The 19,354-nt window shown below is 43.9% G+C and overlaps 1 protein-coding gene across 1 annotated transcript; it reads left to right on the top strand.

Moving 5' to 3' along the window:
- LOC115328924 (15-hydroxyprostaglandin dehydrogenase [NAD(+)]) lies at window positions 1-17,632 on the top strand. Its single transcript, XM_029990372.4, has 7 exons — window positions 1-145; window positions 4,104-4,227; window positions 7,612-7,718; window positions 9,178-9,274; window positions 10,602-10,678; window positions 12,563-12,714; window positions 17,445-17,632. Exons 1-7 carry the CDS (start codon window positions 50-52, stop codon window positions 17,569-17,571), a joined length of 780 nt encoding a protein of 259 aa, XP_029846232.2. The 5' UTR covers window positions 1-49; the 3' UTR covers window positions 17,572-17,632.
- The last annotated feature ends 1,722 nt before the right edge of the window (window positions 17,633-19,354 follow it).

The following is a 19,354-nucleotide window of genomic DNA, read 5'->3' as shown; positions in this document are numbered from 1 at the left end:
CCTTCGCGCGTCACAGTGCCTGCAACTGTTTTCCCGACGAGGACGAACCATGGTGGATCTAGGAGAAAAAGTAGCCCTTGTTACCGGAGGTGCTGCGGGCCTGGGAAGTGCCATCGCAGCAGCGCTTCTCGCCGAGGGATGCAAAGTACGCTTTCCGGGCATGCACCTTTCTTCGCGCTTTCGCTTTTGTTCGCGAGTTCGTTTCTTTACATAAGCATCCCCATTGAACGTCACGTTGAATAACGGTGTACTGGCCGCGTTGCTTCAACGCGACGCGCTCCCGTCTGATTGAAACGGGGATAGTCGCCGCTCCGACAGCCATGATTCCACAATATTCGCTCATCGCCCTGGACAAAGCCCGACCGGCCGAGCTCGCGCTATCTGCGGCACGTTGCAGTTCACAGGGTACTCGAGCGCGATTCGGCGAAGCGTTAACCCCCCTCCCCCCTCTCATTTGTTGTGCCACCCACACGTAGTTCGAGGGAAATTTAAAGTGTAATCAATGGAAATTTATTTTAACCAAAGTCCTTACAAGTCAAAGCCTGTCAAAGATTATTGGATAGGCCTTTGCTCATTTTTAGATGATCTGTCATATCACCCGCTATCACTCGTCTAACCGACCGAATCAGTTCACGTGCTCGCTAGATGACCTCATCAGTCATGGACGCGGACGGCCGTCCGGCTCCCTGTTTATGGCTGACACTTTTGTGTCCCTTATTGAAACTCAGCTATCTTGAAGGTTGGTTTGACTCTGAGCGATTGTTTTGACTGCACTTCATGCTAGAATCAGCTGGCACGAATTTTCGCAGAGCTGTAAAAAGCATCTTTCCATATGTGTCAGAGCGCACATACAGGGCATCAAGGCTTCGCACTCCGGCTTCCGTTTCGTCATACGACTCCCTGAGGCAGTTGACGTTCTTGGTGCCATGAATTGTCCGGACAGTTTGAAATCGTGACACTTGGCTCTCGATGATTAACTTTTCTTTTTTTTTTCCCAAAATCTTTCCTTTAATAAGTCGATAAAAACTTCGTAGTTCTCCGTGGTCACCGCAAGCACTTCAATTGTTGTCGCTGCTCTTCCGGTCAGGTAGCTCTTGAGATATTTGAACTTCTCCATTTCAGAGTCTTTCGATCTGGTGGATAGTGAAATCAAACTGGCTCCAGAGACCCTGCCAAGCACGCATCTCTCCACGAAACTTCGTTATCTCCAGTTTCAGAAACTTCACTTTTGTGGTTGTTGCTCCTTGCTCTGTAACGGATTTAATGACCGCGATTTGAATGGAATTGGTGACTTAGTGGTAGCTAGTTCACGTTCTGTTAGCTTGGTATGCAGGTGCGTTTTCGAAACGTTGATTCATTCAAGGTAAACGTCCGCGCTTGTCATCTTTTCCTCTAACGATTCGTAGCCAACGAAGGCCTCCATCTCGCGGTCCAGATAATTTAACGTTGACTCTTTGAGCGAGAGAAACGCAAACTTTTCTTAAACTCACCATGCGACGTTCCTTTCACGTTCAGGAGATCGCTGAATTCGTTCGGGAGGTTCGTTGTTGACGTTCGTACCATGGCCCTTCCCCGTTTCAGTCGGTTGGTGGAAGCTTGAGTTACGGGTTATGTTTCTTCGTTCGTGGTGTTCGTTCACGGTAACCCCAAGTTTCTGCCGCGGCCAGCAGAGCGCTCGTTCACGAGGTGCTTTGTTGACACTCGCACCACAGCAGCTTCCCGAGTTTCGTCCACGGTCGTTCCAGGCTACCTCGGGTCGCTATCATTTTGTCACTCGTTTCGTGGAAGTACGTTTGGTGGACAACTTTTCATGGGCGTAATTTTGACAATGGTGACGTAGTCTGGCACCGGAACCGGAAGTTCTATCGGCAGTAGGAGATGGGAGCGTTAGCGGCGAGCTGGCGGTGTACCGGTAGGTTTTCCCACACTGGTTTACTACGCCGATGGCGCCTATGACACCGACATAGTTTCTGATTCGGCGCATCTCATTACCGCGATAGCCATGGACACATCGCAGCTGAGCGAAATTCAACTGGATATGTTGCGGCACAGCGACAGCGTGGGACTGGCCTCACACGCCGGTACGCCTGTTGGAAAGTGCGGTGAATCTTTCGACGAAGACTCAAGTTCCTCGTCGGAATAGGACGACGAGGAGTGGCGACTCCAATGTACAAAATGTTCCGAGCATAGACGGAGGAGTTTAGACGTGGGGTCCCTCAAACCGATGATCCTGCATCAAGTGCTTCGACGTGGTTCCTCGAGTGGCAAGTGGTGAAACTGCAGCCATTTCTTTTTAAGCTCCAGACTGCCCAAAATGAAATTCGGGCACTTGCAACGAGCGCGTTAGCTACGCCTGCGCCCGTTCGTTGTGACTGGAGCGACCGGAGAACCGCTCTACGCCACGCGTATACACTCCTGCAACCACTGCAAGAAGCGCAGCAGGTCGTCAGCACTGCAGCCGCTTTTCCGCCGCCGTCAGCTGTTTCCGCGGTGGTTTTCAAAAGGAGGGGACGCACTGCCACTCAATGGCGTAGCAGAAAATGGACAGACTTTTTTATGGGCTCAAGCTTTAATTATGTTTATTTTGTCAGGATAGGCTCGCAAGGCAGAGTAGATGAAAAAGGAAAAGAAAAATATGCAGTACGCCGTCTTGGACGATCACGACTTTAACACACGACTTTACCGATAACACTATTCTCGCCACACGCTTTCTCTACGATTACGAAAGACAGTGTAATCATAGCAGCAATATAGCAACGTAGAAATATGATCTTGTGATCACATAGATGTTTCGGAATTTCAGGAATACTAACACTAATTACCTTTCTCGTTTAATGAAAACGCGTTAAAATTCACCTCCTTTATACACGCCTTTAAATACAATACGCACCACTAATAACTTGAACTTCAGCACACGCATGGAATGCGCAAAATAAGAAATCCGGGCAATGTTCGAGGACAGAAATACTAAGAAAGCACCACAGTAGTCGAAGTAAACAAACACGACGGCACGAGCGTTTCTGCAGTTTGGGGTGGCCGCCACAATATCGCCGCGTGAGTAGATGGATCTTCCCTTCTAGGACGTGCTGGGTTATTATCGCAACACACGACGAGAATTCAATCAAGGATAGCGCTCTACGTGGAGCGATGAGCTCCTGCCACGCTGACCACGTCGACGATCACCACCGACGCCATGTTTTTCAGCAGATAGCAAGAACCGCGACCGGCATGCAACACCCGCGGCCGAGCTCTCCTCAGCAGACGACGCTCGCGGGTTGACAGCGCAGGCGCAGTCTGATCTTTGTCTTGCTTCGTCTAGCGTACGATAGATGGCGCATGGCTCCGAGCATTATAAAATTTGGCAATTTCCGTCACATCGCTAATTATGCTAGAAAATGTGGATCAGAATATTTTTTAACAAAGCTTTTAAGAAACATTCGCCGGCTATTTATTGTTTATGATCGCGGTGCTGGTGAGGTTCGCTCTTATCCAATTGGCGACGTGGATTTGGCTGACGTGCATTGCTTTCGGAAACAAAAAGACATAAGTGTCCGCTTTTCTTTTAAATGTTTTATGAACGAAACTAATTTTGTTTTTGGCTCTACTTTTCTGGTGTGGTTTTATTTTATTACCTTTTACGACGTGCGGTGGATGAAATTCGATTTCAAAATCGTTTCATGGTCCCTTTAAGGAATTCGTGATCGTTCCTCAATTCCGTGCTAATTACGCACTTCAATCTCTAGTTCATAACCTGCCTACACTGCTTACCAACTTTATTATTAATCGCAGTGCCATTCATTGATTAACAAAAAAAGAAAAAAAAAACAGTGTGCGCTTATTTTGTCAAAATAATTATCGTGGGTGAAGGGACAATTGAACGAAGTGGAAGCTCCTTCCACCTCTTTCCACTTTAGCAGAATGAACGCAGGAGAAACGGTCACTTCTCCAGCGCTCATTCTGCTCTAGGTTGTCTTCTGTGTGTTATTGCATCATGTGTTGTAACCGTACGGCTACCAGACCCAGTCAAGCTGCCTATTAGAAGTGTTTTGTCCGGCTTCCTTGGCACAAATTTCGTCAATGAAATAAACTTTTTCTCCTTGCAGGTAGCGTTGTTAGACATTGACGAGAAGCAAGGAATCAAAACGGCCTCGGAATTCCAACAGAAATATGGAAAGGAAAGCTGCGTGTTTTTCGCATGTGACGTCACCAACGAGGCTCAACTCGACGGTTAGTCTACAAGCGCAATTTCTTTACCTAAGAACATTTAGCTATTGAAACAAACAGTGGAATCTACATATCAAGAAGTACAACATTCGTACGCACTCGGCAATCCTTACGAAAACGCCTCCTACATTGGCGGTGTAGTGTTTGTGCTCAAAAAATGTGTGAAAACTCTACACGGGCCATGGCCATGTCACGCAGCCAGCTCTACAAGGTTATGGGATCAATCATGCGGCGTCAAAAGCGCTCATTGGGCCTTTCTTGTTTATGATTAGTTCAGCGATGCTAGAACACAGAAACAAATATGACGAACTGATAACACGCTTTTGCAGCTGTCTCATCGGTTCCATTCAGATCGTAACGTCGGATGAGTCTGGACTTGATCTGAAACGGAGTATAGTGCCCCACAGTCATAATCGGGGCAATGTAATCTAAAATAGAGGTGGGAGCCCTTATCTTATCTTTGTCGTATACCTATATGGACTTAAGCCCCGAGGTTGCTATCTAGGATTGACTAGGTACATAGGCACATCAATTCATACGGCATTGAAGGAGAGTTGCATCAACCCCGTCTATATCCAAGGCTGTAGTGCTGAAGTTTTGACGTCATTCATCGGAGGTCAATGCAGGGCATGCAGTTGGTATACCTCGGCGGCTGGACGGGGCTCGTGTTCAATCGATGGAGCTATATTTTAATCAAAACCTTTCCAAACCCAAGCCTGTCACGGATTGTTGCATTGGCCTCGGCTTATTTTCAGATAATTTGTCACATCATCCAATGTCACTCGTCTGATCGACAGAATCAGTTCACGTACACGCTCAATATCGTCGTCAGTTGTGACATCACTGACACGTCTTAAACGTAGAGACTTTCGGAGATATGTTTGATCCAGTAGGGATGCTATTATATATATATATATATATATATATATATAGGCTTCGCCAAATAGCGTGCCATATGTGGCGCTATTTGACGAAGATATGGGTCAGATGAAAATGTTTCTAATTATGCCGACGCACGTTTTGTTTTTTTTAGTTGCGTATGAACATTGCTTTAGGCACTATAGTATGTGAGAACTTCACGCCGGTCGGTGTTATTTTTTCAACATTAATTTAAAAATACTATGAATTCATTAGGAAGTTTTAACATCGCGGCTACCGTGGGCCTGGTACAATTCCTGGCGCGCGCTGGGGAGCATGCTTGCAAGTCACTGCGCAAGCTCACAGTAGCAACAGGACTCTGCACGGCAGCCTGCGGTAACGCTATGTTGATCTTCCTATTGAGATCGCGGTGCAGGCGCGGAACGCAAAATGTGAAAATAATATCAAAAGCGGTACAACATTGTACAGAAACTTAATGATATAACATGGTATACATCGACCATATGAAAGCGATTCCAAAATTCGACTGTGCGTGGGAAGAAATATTGAAAAACAAATGTAATGAAATGGATCAATTTTAAGAATGCATTTAATGCCTTCAACACTAGAATCTACGCTTAATATTTTATATAAGAGTGGTTTCTGTATGAAAGTCGTTTTGTGGTTTCTCTTGCTTATTTATAGGTGTTCGCTTGAACAGCGGTTTGTTTTCCTTTTTTCCTCTCTGCGCCATGACAGTCAAGACAATTTAAATTTTAAATTGAAGCTGAATTCTACACACACTCTTGGGAAACAAAACTGCAGTGGTTTCAGAACCAAATAGAAGCTCGTCTGAAGATTGCGCGTTGTTGTTTATATAATTCGGGCTTTTTTTCTTTCTTTTTTTTCTGTGTAGGGACAGATGTAGGGACTTCTGTGACTAGTGTAGGGACATGTAGGGTTTTTGAAAAATGACTGTATAGTTGAAAAAAATTGGTAACACCGGTTAAGAAGACAGTGATTTAGGCATTGTGAGAGATTCACGGTATTTTTGTCTCTTCTGTGTATTTGTAGAATGTGTGTACAGTGCGTTAAGATAAACAAAGCTAAAAGAATATTTAAAAAATATCCCATTTTTTACGTTATTCTGCGGCTGCCAATCTGGAGCAGAGTGAAAGCAGTAGTAAGCCTTCCAAAACTTTGTTAAATTATTAGATGACCTGTGAAGCCTTTTTCTTTTCTTTCTGCACGGCTGTAGCTTTTAAAATAAAAAGCAGCAGCTTGCTCTTTAATTGAGAAGCTACAGAAAAATCATCTTGGAGGCGACAGAAAGCCTGTTGACTTTCTTCTGAGAAGTGGACCAATAATCAATAACAAATCCATAGAAAATATAAGGATAGTAAGATGAAAAGCTGCTGGCGTTTTATATTTTTTATGATTTTTTTCGATAAATTTTCAACGCAAAACCACAGCCTTTCTTTTTTTTTTTTTTTAAGGGTAGGCATCAGACAAGCTTTCAAAAACAAAACAAAAAAAAAGATCGCTCTTTCACTTTTGCAAGTCACAAGGTGGACAGCCATTATTTCCCTTATCCCAGTCAGAACCGCCCAGCTATACGTCGTCCAAGAAGCGTTGATAAGATAGCGCAGGCAACAGAAGTTCTAAGATAACCAGAGAGCGGTACTTGCGGTACTTGCGAATACCCAGTGTTCGCAAGTACCGTGACTTATATACGACACACTTATGGCAACTGCTTGCATTCCTGGAGATACACTAGAAACAAATACCTGAATATTGTAAGGACGTCCCAATTATCGTGCACCTTTTGGGAATGTTTAATATGTAACTAGGACTACACAAACTCAGGACTGGATATAGCGAGCTGATATCCCTATCGAAAGCGTACACTTTACCAATTCTTTATTTCGTAATTTTGAGCATAAGCAAACTTTGTTATATATTACAATACAGTCATGTCTTGTTAATATCGTCAGGTCCGTTCCCCCCATTATATTCATAAATAGAGTCGTCCTTATTGACCACACACAATTCACGAATTTATCCAGTTCGTCAACGAATGTTTTGGCAAATATCAAAAGAGTCATATTAAAAGACATCTAGTAGCGCTGACTGTATATATATCTTTTTTTTTTTATTCTGCTGAAAATAAATTTTTTTATCTACACCACAAATGAGTTAAAATGAACGTCGCTGCAGTTATTGATGGCTATAAGAAAATATACATCTTTGGCAAGGCCTTTTTTGTTGACAATTGACATTCATCGCATCCGTGAGCGTTGATATACATGACTGTACACATATTTTTTTTTATTGACTATATTTTTTTCTGGACCTAACATCAGTTAAAACGAACGTTAGCTGCAGTTATTATTGACTCTCAGAAAATATATGGCGTGGTCATTTGTGTGAACATGGGAGATGGGTGATGTGTAGCGTCACAACTTGTGATATATTGTAAAATGCTTCACATACCTCTATGATTATTTCATTTGCCTCTACCTGCTACAGAGTGTTTCAAGGATACGAGATCAACGTTCGGTGGACTGGACATTGTGGTCAACAATGCTGGCATCTTTCGTGAAGACAACTGGAGGAAGGTGTTTGCCATTAACATTGTAAGTACAGCCTTCAGCGCACGGAAAAGAAGAAAAAAAAAAAAAAAAAAAACGAAGGAAACGTTGAAATTCCTAAAGCAACGTAATTTTCGGAGTATTGCGCCATGTCTGCATGGTTATATGTCGGAACATCAAACGTTACACAGACCGGAAACCGTCCCCAGAGCTCCGTAATGTTATTCTTAGTTGAGTTGAGCAGATTCGAAAGTGTTGAGGGCCGGGTGGAGATGCCCCCTCTGTTCGTACATTCCTTAATGGTGCACATCAACGTAAATATTATCTTAAAGCAGAAACACCATTGAAGTTTCGGGACGGCGGGTTCGTATCGCGTCATATTAGACGTCTTCTCCGTTCTTTGGGTTCTGAGTTGGACACGTGGGGAGAAAGATTGGCCAGCGTCAAGGTCAAGAACGGAGCTGGCCAATCGCAGCGGTCGGTGACCTCTCCAACGTTCTCGCCGTGCGTCAAAATTAAAGTCCCTGATTGTTATAGACTGCTACTTCTACAATGCACACTTACATTTCATTGATAGCATTACGACAGCACGTTTAGCAACTCATACCAAAACAAACACATTCAGAACCATGAAGTTGTTGCACACCAACTGCTGGACTGTGCTTCTCTGCCTTGTGAAACGGTCGCTCGCTCGCCCAAACTTTGAGGAGTAAGCACCTTGCCACGAATGAGAAAGTGTTTCGAGCAAATATAATATATGGGTGGCTATAGTCAATAACCCCATGATGACGGCGGGGCGTTCCTTTAGAACACCCGACCTCGAGCACGAGCCCGTTGCTTGCTGTCGGGTATGCGCCCGAAGCGTATACGGGACGTCGTAGTGCGTTATCGAAGGTGGGATGCTCACGCTGAAGTCTCGAGGCGGATACACTGAAACTCCTTCCCGTCGTTCTCAGCCTTTATATCGCCGACTATACAACAACTCGACTCCGTAACGTCACCCTATTACGGCGGTGGTGCTATCGGCACCGGCACGGAGGTAGGGAGCTTATGGAGGCGACATGACGACAACAGAGGTGAAGCCAGAGGAGACTTCCGGTTTGGAGGAACGCGCCCCCCAACGATCACCAAAGACCAAAGACGCTAGTGGATGGACTTGGACACCCTTGGAAGCGTTCAGCAACCGCGACTTCCCGCTTCAGTCGGGATTTTCTCGTTTGTTTGCAGGGTTGAGCCGGTATGGTTGCCTCCTGTTATTCCTATCTACGTGGACACTGGGCACGCGCAGACGCTTCACCTCTCCCAAGTTTGGTTTCTGCGCATGCGCAATGCCCCCCCATCTGGTGTGGACATGTCCAGACTTGTTTGAGAAAGAGCGCGCGCTGGCCTGCATAGTAATTTACTCGCCCCTGTGTTTTGGAGGCACGCTCTTTGTGATGTCTTTCCTTTCCGCTTTCGCGTATCTCGTGTCCTTCGCTTAAATTGCACGTCATCTACTCTCCAGGAGTCTGTGTATTCCGGAATTTTGCTGGGCTTCGAGCACATGGGGAAAGACAAAGGCTACAACGGCGGTCACGTCATCAACACGGCTTCGATAGCCGGTACGTTGCTCAAAAACCGCATCGGTGATGCTTTCTTCTTTCATTGAATCATTATCGCAATTAATTTGGTGATGCAATTTTCATTACGTCCGTGGACCTATACCACGCCGTGCGGAGTGTCTGATTTTGTCTTGGAGTAATTATTTTAAAACGCTGTTACGTGGTTATGGTGTGGCTATTGTTACTCTTAATTATCCGCGTAATTTCGGTAAATAAATATATCGACTGCACTAAATAGTAATGTCGTCTGCACTGAATGTGCAGACGACATATTGTGATGTCTGCCCATCACAATATCTCATCGTGAAAAAGTAAACTCACAACCAGGGATGAGGGTTATAAGTCTGTCTCTCTGCAGACACCTTTGCCGTGAAGATGCACTTTTGGCGCAGCTTGATTGACTCCATCGGGTCATGTGCGGAGAGCAAGTCGTCTGCTTCTTCCGCAAGAGGTGCCGTGACGTCAGAGCCCCGCCGAATTCTGATTGGCTGCGATTGAAAGGGCAGTGGGTAGACCTCAGTACTAGATGTCCTGAGGTCTATTCACTATTTCTGTTTCCAATCAGCCAATAGGAGCTCGGCGTGGCTCTGATATCATCGCAACCCCTGTGCAGGAAGCAGACGATCTTGCGCACCGCATACCCTCTGCAGCGTTTGGACGTAGCGTGAAACGTTGTATAGTTTTGGCCGTAAGAAGAAAAAAAAAGTTGAATGTAGGACGGTGGGCGCGGATGCGATTTGAGGATTCCGATTGTGCTGGCGTCTGGTAGCTTGTTTCACCTTTATACCTGTTAATTAAAAGGGACGCTGAACCGAAATTTCCAGCTCACAAAACAAGGCTGGAGCGGTAGGCGAGACGCTGCAAAACACCAAAATACCACTCATACAACGATATCTTTAACGGATGGCCGTATTTTTGGAAAAGAAATGCGCGATTGAACGCCGCCGACAAGGCCAAGGAGACGTGCGACGTCATGATTCTAATTCTCTCTCCTCCTCGCTTCGTCCCGTGGAGCTGGCGAACCAGAGCGAGGAGGAAAGACGCGAGGTCGCTTTCCCTCATTCTCGACTGTTTCAGGAGAATCGTGACGTCGAAGTTCTCTCTTGATCTCGCCCTTCTTTTTCAAAGCTACGGCCGGCCGTTTGAGAAATCGATGTATGAGTGATGTTTTGGAGTTCGTAGCGTTCCGTTGAACCTTTTTGTGACCTTATTTTGTGCAATCCAAATTTCGGTTCTGTATCCCTTTAAGGCTTTAAGTAAAAGTAAATTTTCTGTAGTCTGTTTTTCTTTTTGTCATAATACGCAACAGCTTCGGGACGTCTTCCAGGTCTCAACGTAGCACCTGCCTCGCCTGCGTACAACACGTCAAAGTGTGCCGTTGTCGCCATGACAAGGGCATTTGGGGTATGCATGCAATGTTCGATGTTCCTGCATTTTACGACAAGCCTCGCGTTTTTGAGATTTTTTTTGTTTTTTTTTTACAGACATGTAGTGCGAGTCTTTCGAGATTTATAAATATTGAAAGCCTCGCAATATGGATTTAGCAAAGCTGGGGTTCGGAAAGCACGTGTTTTGTGCTTGGCCAACAGCCGGCGCGCGGCAATAATGTACATTGAAGGCGTCTAATGGGCACCAGATCAGGTGACCACTTCTCATGGCCTTGAGTTGAGGCAACACCAGCTAGAATAGAAGCTTGTGCACAATATTTATGACGTCATCACAACGAAATCGAGCGGGAAAAAAAAGAAGATTGGGCACGAATGTTTTGTCAGCGTTCGGATGTACTTCGTGTCCAACGAACGTGCCGAGTGACAAGCGAAATCGGGCTCGGATCCAACAGACCCTTTCTGACATTCAGTGCCTTCTTGTGGCTGAAATGGCGGTTTAACTTTTGCCGTCCTAATGACGGCAATGAACCGTACTAATGGCGGTCTGCAGTATTTTACCAGGCAACATCACTTTCGCAAGTCAACGACCAAAGAGAATGTGCTCTTCACTGTACAATTCTTCCTCGATCATGTCTTTCAGTGTCGATGGCCACAAAGATTCAACCAGTCAGAACGAAGCGCCAACTCAGATAGACGCTTTGATAAAGTTCTATGCAACAAGGGGCTTTGACGACGATTCTGTGCTACTAACAGATTGACTGGGCCCGATTTATAGAAATGAACGCTCACGCAGCCCTTTCATTCAATTCCTGCTTCGCAAAGTGCTAACGTCTCGAATGTAAAGGCCTCGAATCCTCAGCTTAGGAGTATCTTCAAATTCTTCCTTCATCAGTAAAGAGAAGATCGGCATTAGTACCGCACATGTGCCATTTTTCAGGTGATGATGATAGTGATAATAGTGGCCAGACTGAATTTCGGAAAGGGTCCATTGCCGAGTTGGCGCCGTTCAAATGTGGTGACGTCTGGTGGTCAAAGAAAAGGATGTTTGCAGACTTTAACTTTACTAGGTGGTGAATGCTGATCGGTCCGTTTTAAACGCGTCAGCGTTTACTGCCCTCCTTCATGCAACCATCTTTCTTTTGGACGGTCGTGGTTTGGTATGGACTGGACTGGACTGGTTTCGTGAGCCCGAGTCGCGGTTCCCACCATGCTCTTTCCCTTCGTTCGTTGATTCGTTACGTGTACCCCTTAGAATAGGAAAAGTGTCTTCAGGTGCTTGCATCCGAAACTGCCATCGCCCCGGAGGACAGACTGGCCTTCCGAACACAATTCAGCATACGGACCGTTGTGAGGTTGGAATTCGCACCATTCGATGAGTCTGAACCTCTGCGCTAAATGCTGACGCATTTCGTCGATAATCAGCGCAGCGACAGCAGCTAATTCGGCATAATTTGTTTTCATCATTAAACAATCTTTTCTTTTTTAACAGCACCTCCCAGTCCCAAAGTTTTGTCCGCCCGTTCGTCCGTGCATTTCCCGTCAAATTTAGCGTGTAAACTAACTTGGTGTATATTTTACGCGACGTAGGGTCACGTGACATCAGGCCACGTGACACGAGCTGACGCCAAGTGACCTAAGCATCAACTTAGTTTCCCGCTGAATTTAGCGGAAAATGAAAGGGTGGACGCACGGAGAAAGTTGTGGGATTGGGGGGGGGGGGGGGGGGGGGGGTTCGCTAAAAAGTGTTTGATGCTTTAAGAAAAACTAGCGCGTGTTTTGAACGTTATATAATTCATGAGCGTAGATTCTGGGCGGTGTTTATTGAAAGTACAAAATAGATTCCGTATCTGTTTCCTATTTTAGACTGTAATGCATGGACGAATGACTTTTTTTGTTTCAGTCCAAGCTCCACCTTGACCGCCATGGCGTCAAAGTCAGCTGCCTGTGTCCCGACCCGATCGACACGGAACTGTGGACCCAAGTCTCTGAACACCTCAGCTCAGAGGAAAGAACAGCGGCGTATTTCGACGTCCAGAACCAGAAAGTCCAAAGGTAAGCATACTTTCCCCAGTGATACAGGTTGGATGAATGTGTCCAATAAAAATTGGACACATTCGATAGCACTTTAAATGCATGAAATGCGGCATTTTAAGTGCGATTCTCTAAAATTGTTTAGAATACATTAAACCACCGTTTAAGGGAATAAAAAACCTTTGTTTTCATCAGTTTCTTCACTACATTGCGCAGGGAAAATAGGCGCACAAGTCATGTGGCATCGATTTTCCCTTCAAATTAAGCGGAGAAAATAAAGTGGTGTATAGTTCAGCTATCGTTAATTTCCCTCCGAGATTTAGTGGGGAAATTGAATTGATGTATGCGTCAAGTGTCGTCAGGTAGCGTGCGCGTAACGTTCGTTCTTGAACTAGGTGCACTTTCTCGAGATTTGTTGCCGTCGTGGTCCCCCCATTAGGTAACATTAATTTAATTTAAAAAAATAGAAATTTACACAATAATTTTTTAACTGACTTTGGAAATATCTATCTATTCGGATATACAAAACCAACAACATTTCCTATCTTTTTTCTTAGGAGCTATATATAAAATTCCCATGACATAGTTTGTGAGGAACAACACCAAGAGTCTTAAAATAATCTACTATTCAATTTTGAACGGATTTTTATGGATGCTACTTATTAAAGTAATAGCTTGATATTTAGGTCGAAATATAAACTGCCTTTTCCTTATAGGTTTATTTTTAAAGCATCTATTTCTGTCCAGTCGCCTGTTTTATGTAATACGTCGTTGGCCAGGAGTACAACTCGATTTGCCTCATCAGCAGTGATGAGGCAGTGATTGTTGTATCATCTGTGTATATTACAAACTCAGTGGCCTTGTCAGTGGTCACAATATCGAAAAGGTCGCAGTATACTCCCTTAAGGTACTCCTGATAATACCGAATTTATTGTAGACTTAAAATCACAACACAGCTATTGTTTACGATGTCTAAGATAAGATTGAAGAAGAACTAATTCTGGGCCGCGAACCCCATAAAGTTCAAACTTTTTCATTAACCATTCAGGATTTAAATAGCACAAGCCTTAGTGAAATCTATATAAATTCCAAGCACTAGTTTTTGAACTTCAGTATTCTGAAAAATAAAATCTTTATCAAGTAACGCAGTGCCACGGATCGATCCTGTCTAAATCTTGACTGTGCCTTTGTAATTATTTTGTATTTCCAAAAATATAGAAAACCATGTATGAATAATCTTGTTAAGGGTTTTTGAAAAAACCGGCAGTAGTGATACAGGTCTATAGATAATGATGTGATTTCTATCTTTCTTTATATGTAGCACAGAAGCATTAGCAACCTGTATACTGAAGGGAAATATTCCTGTCATGCGCCCACGTTCAGAATACGGGTTTTATAAGGTGTAATTATATTAAGCACATATTTTACTTGTTTGATTTGAATATCATCTGCATCTCTACATGCAGTATGGTTTAAATTCGTAAATACTGAAAACACCTCTACGACAACCACTGAAAAAAAAATTATAATTTTTTTTAATTATAAGCAACATTTCTCGCTGCTGTAAGGTCGTGCCGGGAAATCTACACACTTCTCGTTAAATGCGTTTATTAAAACAATGCCTGTAAGTTCTTTGCCATTGATACAAAGTTTTTGAACAATATCATGTGACCTGTCGAATTGTAAAACTGAATTAATATTTTTTCGACATAACATCCACATGTCAATTTGATGGCTTATGATAATAACATAGTTTTGTTCTTTGAACTTTTGTTGTTAAAATTGATTACGATAAAAGCCTAACTTTGTAAGTCTATCTAAGTTTTTGTTGTAATGAATTCAAGAAAGAATCGTTTTTTTGTATATTAATTTCTGCTAGAATTCTGAGGCGATCCCTTTCGAATTCGTTTTGATGTTCCAATTGCCTTGGGCAGAAAATTGCCTGCATACAGGTTCTTGCAAATGTCCAGAAAAGTATTATACGCTACATATGGGTCTGTAGCGTTAAAAATATCAGCCCAGTTTTCATTCCCATTACATTCACGAAACTGCAAAGGTTATCTAGCGCGATGCATTGAAAATAAGTGATAGTCTTCATTTTTTTTTTATTTTATCTCGACAATGTTCTTCTAATAGATATAAGAATATCGGCAAAAAGTTACTCATTTTATATCTCAATATTCCGCTCATCGCACGAAATTTTAACGAAATTCCTAATAAAAGGATCAATAATAGTTTTTTTGTATCCTCTTTAATTCTAGTTGGTCTGGTAATCCCATTCATGCAACCATAGGCTGCCAGTAGGATATCTAATTCTGCTTACACGTTGTATTTTGTAGCATGTTACTATTAAGATCCCCTCCGATCACCACACTAAAGTTGTCATCGCTGTTAGGTACCAGCAGCGTATTGAATATAGGAGACTAATCGGTCATAACTCGACAAATTAACGAAATTGGTTTATTAACGTTTTTATCGAGTGGAAGGTGAACAGATGGATTCTATTAAAAACTTACGACGTATCGCTGAAAACAACTAATCCTGTCAATTTTACAAAATATTTGGAACTCGCTGTTGCCACTCGAGCAGCGGGCGCAAGGCTGGAGGTGTGAAAACGGATAAGGTTGTCAATCGGGTTTTCGCACCGACAGCCTTGCGCCTGTAATAAGCAGCCTGTATAACTTTTGTCAGTTCCGATATGTTCATTAGATAATTATATTTTCCCCCTTTTTAACGGAGTTTACTAACAGAAGGTTATAGATTAGAAGTACCAGCATTCCCTGAACACAAGATACAGAAGGGTTTAGCAGTTGTTTGGATGTCTGTCTGACATGAAGCCTTGAGTGCAACAAAAATATCTAACGGAGACACTTCAAATAGAAGTTAAATCAAAAAATGTTTTGATGCTCTTTTCGTTTTCGCTTTATGATATTGGTACTGCTTCTGTACTCGATATTTGACAATTTTATGAGACTATACAATATTGCCTCACCGCTTTAATTTAGTTTTTTGTTTGTATCTCTAACGCGACAGCGTTAAGAAGCCCAGTCGCAAAAAAGCCGGCGTCGGTAACGTGGTGACGGGAAAATCCTGATTGGTCGGTAGGGTCCTGACGTCACAGTCACATCACCTCACGCGGGAATTTCAAACAACCCAAAAACGCTCACGTTAAACGTAACTTCACGCGTGGAATGAAAGTGCTTAAGACACATGACATGTAATGCGAATTAAAGGTTGTCGCATGTCTCAAATTATTTTACTTTATAGAGTAATTCATTCGCTTTAAAGGGAAAATTTGAGGAATTTTAGGCGGCATTCGAACCCGCGACCCTCGTTGCGGGCCAGTCACGCTACTGACCACGCCACGCAAGGCAGGCTTGCACGGCTTGGGGACGAACGGGAGTTTATATCTTTATATGTTTCGCTATCGCGTTCCACTCTTTAAGGCGAAGCTTAAGCGTCCTCCAAGTTTTAAATTAGTAAAGGAAGCTTGATGTTCAAAACAAATAGAGCGCCATTCTTCAGTTTGTTCATTCTTAGAAGGTATTTTGTCTTGTGCGTACAAAAACGTTCTTTTGAAGTAAATCTCTTGGTCGTTCTTATGCAGGACCTATTAACGCATAAATTAATTTCGTTCAACATTATCGTGTCGGATCGAAAAAAATGAAGCCCGCATTTCCGGCCCCCATCAATGAACTACGCATCGGTGAATTCTGAAAGATCGAAAACATTTCATTACCTAAATCAAAAGGTAAAGCGGAGAAAAATTAATTTTAATGAGCCGATCGTCCACTAAGCCTAATATTCGTCAAACCAAAATAATACATTGTGGGAGCCAGCAAACATTTGCTTTAGCTGAAAAAAAATGTTTTTTTTTCTTTTCGTTTAGTAAGAAAACACTATCGTCTTTCTTGCTGACAAGCTTTTATTTTTTTTTCTTCCTCGAATAAGGTTTTTAGGCACCAACGATGTAATTGCTTGGTTCGACAAGTTTTGTTCTTAGGTGGACGTCGACTAGTGAATAGATGTCTTTCTCTTTTATCTTTGGATCCAGGTAAAACGTCATAATCTCAAACATTCGCTGTCTATACATCCATCGGGGTCAAATTCTCACAGAATCTCCGAGCTCTTTCTACGATGCGTACTTTATTTATGCGACTCGAAAAAAAAACCCAAAAAACTGGGTTTTATTAAACCACGATTACACTTGCTTAAACGTCATACAAAAGACAGCCTGCATACACTGTCTTACACTCTCCGAGGAGTGCTTCTTTCTAGGCGTGGCGCAAGCTACACCCCAATATAAAGAGTACAACTGTTAGCATTCATCCATTCACCCATCTATCCATCCTTCCTAATACGACGATACTGCCATATTGGTCCACCATACGACAGCTGTTTGCATGTTTGAAGCATACATCCACATGGAGCAAACATCTGCTTCGAACGAGCCAAAAGTGTATCCGCAGATAATCATATCATCATGTCTGCAGACAAATACTCGTGTCTTTTGGACGGTGTATGAGTACAGAACGACTACGGTTTTAGGGAGTTTTAGTAGATCGTTCTCAAACCTCCGATAACGATACCCAAAGACGATTCAAGATGCATGAGCAAAGGCGTCGGCGGAGTATCGGGCAGTATCGTTATCGGAGTTATTGGAAGGATTGCTTCCTCTTTTTTTTATTCGATCGGACCAGGTACGGATGGTACAAATCCTTTAAAACTTTCGCTCAATTTTTTCGTTATAGACCCGCAGATGTTGCGCGAGGTGTCATCAAGCTTTTGGAGGACGGACAGAACGGTGCGGCATTGGTGTCTACGAGCGCACAAGGCCTTCGGTACTACAACTTCCAGGAACCAACGCCAAACATGTAACTGCGCTAAAAAAAAGAAGAAAAAAAGACAGATGGCATATTTGCTCCTTCCCAATCAAATCAAATTGTTTTTTTTTTTAGAGCGCAGCTCTTAGGCGCCCGTTTCCGGGCTGGAGCCGACGTCGACGCCGCTCAAGCCGGAAACGGCCGCCTAAGAGCTGCGTTCGAAACGTTTCCCATAGTGCACCGCAAGGACGTTTCGGCACAATAGGGAGTTTTCGTAGACCGCGCTGCCTCCTCCGCTAAGCGTTCCGCAACGAAGAAGTTGCTACTGCGCCTGCGCGCCGATAGCCTTGACTGTGGAGTTCCCGCTATCGTAGCGGGTAGCGGAGGGCCTTGCGGGACTGCGAAAACGATCTACGAAAACTCCCTAATGACGTTTCGGCACGGTGACGCTTCGGCGCGGCACTTGCGCCGAAACGTCACATGACTTTGGGCGTGAGTGACGTCACCGTTCCGAAACGTCACGTGCCGAAACATCCCCTGACGTTCGGTACCGCTCCGAAACGTCGCTTAACGACGCGCGTTTCACGCGTGAAAGAAGCAGAAGGGGAGGAGGAAAGGGTACGGATGTGCAAGATGGGCATACCCTCCCCTCAGTACACTCTCCTCCTCCTCCTCAACAGCTGCGCTCCAAATCGGTGTTACGGGGAGTTGTAAACGTCTTTCATTTTTTCACCTGGCAAAAATGCAAAGCAAAGGTTTGTGAAAAAAAAGCTATACAGCTTGACGAGTTTACTGTCCCCGTATCAGCATCAGCTGAACAGCATCATTGTGTATACAATAAAGAAAATATAACTTTAAAATTGATCCTACGTATCTAGCGCAAACATGAATTTCTACATGTTTTCCGCGACTTCTCACATAGCAGGGAGTTCACTACACTAATTGCAAGCCTGTTATAAGAAAGAACGAGGTGGTCATTGCTGCATCCTATAGACGCTTTACACACGCGTCACATTACGGCCGCCATTGCCGACCTTCTCTGGTCTTACCAAAATACCGAACCACTGAAACGGGCGTTCGACAAGCCTCCACGAAGGCCAATGCTGAAGAGAAGGGCGCAATAAATTCTAAAATGGCAATGACCTGGCTTGCAAGGGTAATGACGAAGTGAAATGAACGGAATAAGAGGAAACAAAAACTGAAGGTCGGTTATGGCGGCGTTTATGCACAGCTACTGCAGAGCGTCTATAAACGAATCACCACTTCTTGTGAAGCCCCGGCCCAACTTTAGCGACCAGCAACAAGTGGCGCAGACGAACGTCAGGCACATGCAGCATGTACGCAAAGAAAGTATATCATTGGCAGACTTAAAATCAATCGCGCCCGCTTGACGAGCACCGAGAGGTTGCTAGCCTGCCGAAAGATGCCTACCCAAGGAATTTAATGACGTCCCCAACCTACGGCACTCCATCAACACCGATGACATTACACTCCGGACAATTAAAGGCTCACGCGCAGATACAGCAGGAACACTGCAACATGTAGTTGGTATAACGCAACGCTATGCCCAGGACAAATGTCTCTTCTGCTCAACGGAGAAATCTGAACTCAGTCATCATGAAACAACGCCAAAAAACAGCAATTGCTGATAAATTAAGGTACTTCTAAACACCAATAAACGTCCTCAGGAAAACGCCGTCAAGATCCTGGGACTAACTGTACAAAGCAATAAGGTGAGCCAACGTCGCCACACGGAAACTTATTGACCAGGACAACCAAATAATCCAGCTCGCCGAACGCATTTCCCTTAAACATAGAGGACTAGAAAAAACGGGCCT

This window comes from Ixodes scapularis, unplaced genomic scaffold (genome assembly GCF_016920785.2).
Source record: "Ixodes scapularis isolate PalLabHiFi unplaced genomic scaffold, ASM1692078v2 PGA_scaffold4__175_contigs__length_147842914, whole genome shotgun sequence".
Taxonomy (NCBI): domain Eukaryota; kingdom Metazoa; phylum Arthropoda; class Arachnida; order Ixodida; family Ixodidae; genus Ixodes; species Ixodes scapularis.
This window is presented reverse-complemented; position numbering and strand designations above follow the sequence as displayed.